General features: G+C 39.0%; 1 protein-coding gene across 1 annotated transcript in view; it reads left to right on the top strand.

The window, feature by feature from the left end:
• Nucleotides 1-1,297: 1,297 nt before the first annotated feature.
• Nucleotides 1,298-7,500, top strand: part of LOC106880066 (uncharacterized) — a 29,848-nt gene continuing 23,645 nt past the window's right edge. The window contains exon 1 of the mRNA XM_089338995.1: nt 1,298-1,466. Within this exon, the coding sequence (XP_089195121.1) occupies nt 1,383-1,466 (84 nt within the window). The 5' untranslated portion in view covers nt 1,298-1,382. The remainder of the gene's footprint in view (nt 1,467-7,500) is intronic.

The following is a 7,500-nucleotide window of genomic DNA, read 5'->3' as shown; positions in this document are numbered from 1 at the left end:
ACACTATATAAGTTATATCATATTGTCTCAGTGTCCTATTTATAGGACACCGAGTATTTCCAGGAGTTTTAATAATCATTTTTTTCATTTTAACCTATTTTCAATCATCTGTAAAAATTTAAAAGTAATATTCGTAAATTTAAGTACTCTGGGACTTAACGAGTTAAGGGGGCGGCATATTTCACCTTTGTATAACCTACCGTAACTGCATGATAGAGTACACGCAGTTTTTGATCATATTCTCTTCTGTGGGTGGTTTTACTCGGAGGAGATATTTGCGAAGTGTTGTATTACTTCTGATTACTGTTCTGATGTCATATGGGCTGCATATCTTTTGTATCTTTTCCGAGATGCCTTTGACATAGGGTAGACAGACAGTGGTCAGTTTTTGGGTTTCATCTTCTCTCCTCTTCCTTATTGGAGTGGATAGTATGTTTTCTGGGTAGTTGTTGCATAGTAGATTGTTCCTTAGCCTGAGCATTTCTTCGTGGCGTGTATTAGGATTGCTACTTAAAGTCTTAGGGAAACGGGACTTGAGAAATAATATCAACAGAAAAAATAACACCAGAAAAAAAGACTACCTTAGAAATGAGAACAGAGTACCCCATTAATCAAATAAAGGGTTGGGTTCGAAATTGCACCAGAACACCTGACGAAGGCTGGAGAATACATCAGCCGAAACGTTGTGGTAACAAGAAACACGGTAAGGATACCTATCCGTCCATTGTATATAATGTACGTAATTCCTCATCTCAAAAATATAGAATATTAATGTCTAAAAGACAAAAAAAAAAAGAAAAATAAAGAAAAGAAAAAGAACAAAAAACACAATGGTAACGGGTTCACTAAATCAGATAAAATTGATAAACGTCACCCTTTCAAAGCCTAGCCAGACTCATGCGCCCTGTTTTCCGGTTTCTATGGCGTATGTGTTCCCCCCCAGCTGGACAGGACGCGAGTCCATCGCAGCTTTGCACAAGAAACAAGAAGAAAGAGTGAGAGAAAGTTGGGGCGAAAGAGTACAACAGGGGTCGCCACCACCTCCTGCCGGAGTCTCGTGGAGCTTAGGTGTTTTCGCTCAATAAACACTCACAACGCCCGGTCTGGGATTCGAAACCGCGAGTCCGCTGCCGTAATCATTGCGCATCTACCCACTAAATCAGATTTAATCTGGAATTAAGCAGCAACAAAAATGACAAAAATGATAGCAACAACAAGGCTACTACCACCACCTTCAACAGCAAAAACATCACCCCCACCCCCACCATCAACAACAACCAACGATTATTATTAGTGAGTCAACAAGAGAGACCTCGAAGTGGTAGCTCGACATACTAGAACCAGTAGTCAACTCTTTTGTAAATCATATTCCACTGTGTTGAATGAAATATAGGACATTTTTTTCTGTGCAACCATGTCGACGACTGAGACCTAATGACATTTTTGTCAAATATTATCTACGTGTGGTAAGAATTTTGCTTCCCAGATATTATTATTATTTATTATTATTATTTTGCTTCCCAAATATTATCTACGTGTTGTAAGAATTTTGCTTCCCAGATATTATTATTATTTATTATTATTATTATTTTGCTTCCCAGATATTATTATTATTTATTATTATTATTATTTTGCTTCCCAAATATTATCTACGTGTTGTAAGAATTTTGCTTCCCTCTTGATTCGGTCCCTCTGCGCGACACCTTCAGAAGGTGTCTTCTGTTAGTCTCGGGCCAACCGCAGCCATGTGAGTGGATTCTGTAGATGGACGGTCAAATAAAAACTCGCCGATAATATACAGGGTTGGCCAAAAGTCACCTGAGAGTAAATCAAAACCATTTAATTTCACGATTTATATATGTTTAAGAAGTGAATGAATTTAATAAAAGCATCTAAATATGAAACATCATGAAAACTGTTCAAACTGAAGTCTGTCTTGAGCGACACATTTTCCCATTCGAGTCGATACAAAATTACAGATAGTATTTATGGAACTTTGATTTACTGTCGGCTGACTTTTGGCCAACCCTATGTATATATGAAGGTGTAAATATATATATATGAAAACAATAAATTAAATAGAGAGATACAATTGACAATCCAATAATTTATTTATATCATCATAATATAACATAATATACAATGAATATTGTTGTTGTTGCCACTCCATCGCTTACGACGTCGAGGGTTCCAGTTGATCTGATCAACGGAACAGCCTGCTCGTGAAATTACCGTGCATGTGGCTGAGCACTCCACAAACACGTGTACCCTTAACGTAGTTCTCGGGTATATTCAGCGTGACACAGTGTGACAAGGCTGACCCTTTGAATTACAGGCACAACAGAAACGGGATTTAAGAGTGAGAGAAAGTTGTGATGAAAGAGTACAGCAGGGTATGCCACCATTCCCTGCCGGAGCCACGTTGAGCTTTAGGTGTTTTTTTGCTCAATAAACACTCACAACGCCCGGTCTGGGAATCGAAACCGCGAGTCCGCTGCCCTAACCACTGGGCCATTGCGCCTCCACACAATGAATATAATATAATATAATATGATATAACAAAAAAAATCATTAAAAACCCAAAAGAACTTACAATATATGTGTGTGTGTGTGTATTAAGTGAAAATTTTTTAAAACTTGGTAATGGAATTGTTCGGTCGTGAAGTTCTGATCAATCTCTGGGTGTTATACATCTATTGTCGGTTTAACGTGAGACTCCTGTTTGGATACATCGAATGAATCAAACTTGTCTACATTCTGATATTGTAATTTGTCAGGTAAAGTGTATCCTCGTGATGAATCCCCACCGCTCCCTAGTTCCGGAGTGTAATTTCTATTATTCGCTGTAAAAAATTGACCATTTCGAAAGGCTTGTAAATATAAGGGCTTCTAATATCAAGAAGAAAAAGAAGTGAAGAATGTATCAAATAATGTTGTTGTTTGGAAAGACGTAATGGTCATCGTTAGAATGTTTCTGTTGCAGAACGATGAAAATTTGTGCAACGCTAGAAAGTGATTAAAAAAAAACAAAACAAGGGAAATAACTCGATTATTGGAGTTACTTCCCTTGTAACAATAATTTCAATTCTATCTCAACCAAGTTTTTGGACTCCAACAAAGTTGGCGATGCCTACCTAATGTTGATAACTACTTTTCCGCTTGCCTGCCTACCCGCTTGCAGGTATGTATGTATGTATGTATGTATAAATGTGCATATACATACATGCTTTGTGCATGCGTGCGTGTGAGTGTGTCTATGTATGCAGTCACACACACACACACAGATATGCTTCTTTATTAGCCATATATATATATATCTGATAAGAACAGATGCACGCATATCTATGTATACGTATATATATATATATATATATATATATATGTGCATATTTGTGTGTGTGTGTGTGTATATATATATATATATATATATATGCGCATATATATGTGCGCGTGTGTATGTGTGTGCATGTGGAGAACAAAAGTGTAAGAAGATGAAGATTGGGTGGAAGTGAGGGTGGAGTTAATCCACTGGATTTTGCACGCTAGTGATAATCTCAGAGATAAGTGTAGACAAGTGTCAAAGAGGATGCAAAAGCTTATTTACAAGATGCAGTAAGAAAAGCAAACGCAATGCCTGATAAAAGAATGTCAACACAACTCGGCTGATGTCTCAAGCGGCCTTGACAAACAGGATTGTCCCTTGCGGAAACAAAATATTTGATTAAGGTTATCTCCACAGATATTCTATAGCAATTGTGTAGAGGCGCAATGGCCCTGTGGTTAGGGCAGCGGACTCGCGGTCATAGGATCGTGGTTTCGATTCTCAGACCGGGCGTTGTGAGTGTTTATTGAGCAAAAACACCTAAAGCTCCACGAGGCTCCGGCAGGGGATGGTGGCGACCCCTGTTGTACTCTTTCGCCCCAACTTTCTCTCACTCTTACTTCCTGTTTCTGTTGTACCTGTAATTCAAAGGGCCAGCCTTGTCACACTGTGTCACGCTGAATATCCCCGAGAACTAAGTTAAGGGTACACGTGTCTGTGGAGTGCTCAACCACTAGCACGTTAATTTCACGAACAGGCTGTTCCGTTGATAGGATCAACTGGAACCCTCGACGTCGTAAGCGACGGAGTGCCAACAACAAAATCTATAGCAATTATATAGCAATTATAAGCCAGCGCTGATTTTAGCTACAACGTTTTGTATCGAGACGTCAGATGTAAACAAGCAATGAGATCGGAAAAACGAAAGAAAAAAGAAATTGGATAATGAGTGCATTTGCCATATTTCAGGCTGGGTGGGTGGGTCTTGCCCCTTCGTTAACAGCCATCTAACCCGTTTAACTCAATGTGTTTGGAGGCAAGAATGGGTTAGATGGGTGCTGATGAAGGGGCAAAAACACCCGAAATATAGCATATACACTCATCTCATTACCCATTTGCACCGCTAACACAGTAGAACGTGGTGTTATTTAATATAGTTTATAGTATTTTATGGTGGTATAATAAAATACCACATACCTACAAATCATCAAAATATTTTCCCTGTATATAAGTATAATTTTGATGCCATATATGTATGTATGTATGCATGTATATGTATATATGGTTTTTATTTTTTTATTTTATTTGTCTCAGTCATTTGACTGCGGCCATGCTGGAGCACCGCCTTTAGTCGAGCAAATCAACCTCAGGACTTATTCTTTGTAAGCCTAGTACTTATTCTACCGGTCTCTTTTGCCGAACCGCTAAGTTACGAGGACGTAAACACACCACCATCGGTTGTCAAGCGATGTTGGGGGTAGAAACACCGACACACAAACATATACATACACACACATATATATATATATATATATATATATATATATATATATATATATACATACGATGGGCTTCTTTCAGTTTCCGTCTACCAAATCCACTCACAAGGCTTTGGTCGGCCCGAGGCTATAGTAGAAGGCACTTGCCCAAGGTGTCACGCAGTGGGACTGAACCCGGAACTATGTGGTTGGTAAGCAAGCTACTTACCACACAGCCACTTGTAACCCAGTTTATATATTTAATCTCAAACACGCTGTCTCCTTCGTGGTACTGTATACACTTATACAGAAACATATACAATACACACACACACACACAGAGAAATAAATACAGATTTGCAAATAAACATATAAAGATATACATCAAAACACACATTAACATGTGGATGCTTATTAGCATGTTTGCGTGGATATGTGTGTGAGCTGTGTGCATGTGCGCATGTATATGTATATGTGTGCGTATGTGTGTGTATGTGTGTGTGTGTGTATGTTTGTATGTTTGTCCATGTAACCAACACAAATATCTCCATATAGTCACAGTAACCGAAAATGTTTTGGATGCTGTGGCCATGAAATACGTTTCTCGTGTCACAAAAAACAAAGACAAATAAAAAAAGCAATAATTATAGAAATACATAAATAAAGAAAGAGAGAAAGAACTGAAATCAAAAGCGCTCACCATAGCATTATCGAACTGTTTATTATTGATTACACATGTGTTGCTGGGAACAGGAACACTTAAACAAGAAAGTTTAAACATTGATACGCCCCTGCACACAAAGACTCACCCACACACACACGCGTCACCCACCTACACATATACACATACACACGCACAGGCACTTACACACACACACACACACACACACACACACACATACACACTTGCATACAGGCACAAACAGACATACGCAAACATACACGTTTGCACACGTTTGTATATCCACACACAATCCTATTCGCAGACGCTACTCAAACACACACACACACACACATACACACACATACACACAGAAACACGCGCAAACACACACACTCACTCACACACACGCACACACACTTTTGTACAGGCACAGACAGACATACGAAAACACACGTTTGCACACGTTTATATATCCACAGACAATCCTACACGCAAACACTACTCACACACACAATCACGTACACACACACACACACCCTCATAGATCTGCCATATCTACTCATATTTCCAAAGGCACGTAGGAGATTACGTAACCCGAGACACGGTCATACGCACTCTCACATACAGATAGACGAACACCTGCATTTACCATTAACTTTTATACGCACATGCACACACTCACGCTCACACTCACGCTCACGCATATACATACACAAACGCACAAACATATTCATTCAGTAACAATTCTTTGATTTATCTGTCACAAACCCCCGGGCGTTTATACAAACTGCGGTAGGGGTTGTAAGATTTGAGGGTATCAGCTCCAGAATCCAACACCACCAACACACACACACAGGCGCACGTACACATAGACACGTAAAGTGGAAGGCACTAAACATGGTATAATGGTTGGTGTAGAATTATTGTGGCTTTTTTTCAATATATTTTATTCAACAAAAACAATAACATGTAACAAAAACATCTGTAAATGATTTTTCCGGAGCATATTTACAATAAGTTCTGGGAGTGATTTTTTCGACTAACATCCTTTAAGCTGGTGCTCCAGCGTGGCCGCAGTCAAATGAAAGAATATATTGGTAGGCCCAAGGATATAGTAGAAGACACCTGCCCAAGGTGCCACGAAGTGGGATTGAACCCAGAACCATGTGGTTGGAAAGCAAGCTTCTTACCACACTCTATCTTGAAATATAACCGAAGTGAATGACTATTCAACAAACAATTGTACCGTAAACATTATACCTAACCGTTTTAGTATTCAAATTATTCTGTCAAATGTAATGCTTATTCATTACGTCCGACTTACTAAAAGCAGAGGTATTGTTTCAGTCGTATTTGTTTGTTTGTTTGTCCGTGGACAAGATATCTCAAGAACCACGGGATGGATTCGGATGAAACTTTCAGAGATGTTTGACCTTGTGCCTAGTATGAACTGATTAGATTTTAGGACCGATCCAGTACCGGACAAGGATTCTGGATAATTTTCTCGGTTTTTTAAATTTAATTTTTGACAGCGGTCGGGTTAATTTTTAGCATTCTCTTCTGTGAGAGCAGTCGAGTTTATTTCAGATATTCTCATTTTAAAAATCATCTCCGGGTAATCGTTCAGAGGACGTTGGTATTGCCTTGGCGGAGGTTTGCGCTCTCTGAGTGCTTTTGATTATATTGTTTTGTTTTTTTAAAATTAATCATCCATTATCTTGTAGCTTTAAGGTTGCGATCTGGCAGAATCCTTCGCACGCCGGGCGAAATGCTCAGCCGAGGTCGACTTTAACTTTCATCCTTTCGGGGTTTGAGTATTGAGGTCGACTAACCCGCCAACCAAATCTCAGGCTTTGTGCCTATAGCAGGAAGGATTATCATCTTTGAGATTTCAATGATGTGATTGTTTAATTTTAGAGGCTGGATCTGGTCAGTTTCAATATAAAACAGATTAGATATTTTGGCCTGATATGGCGTGTAACAAAGTTGGAATTGCATATAACTTAAAATGACATTGTACGTGACTAGAAAGCCCA

This window comes from Octopus bimaculoides, chromosome 21 (genome assembly GCF_046866305.1).
Source record: "Octopus bimaculoides isolate indiv1 chromosome 21, ASM4686630v1, whole genome shotgun sequence".
NCBI classification, from domain to species: Eukaryota; Metazoa; Mollusca; class Cephalopoda; order Octopoda; family Octopodidae; genus Octopus; species Octopus bimaculoides.
Note: the sequence above shows the minus strand (reverse complement) of the source record. Positions and strands in the feature narration are given on the sequence as shown.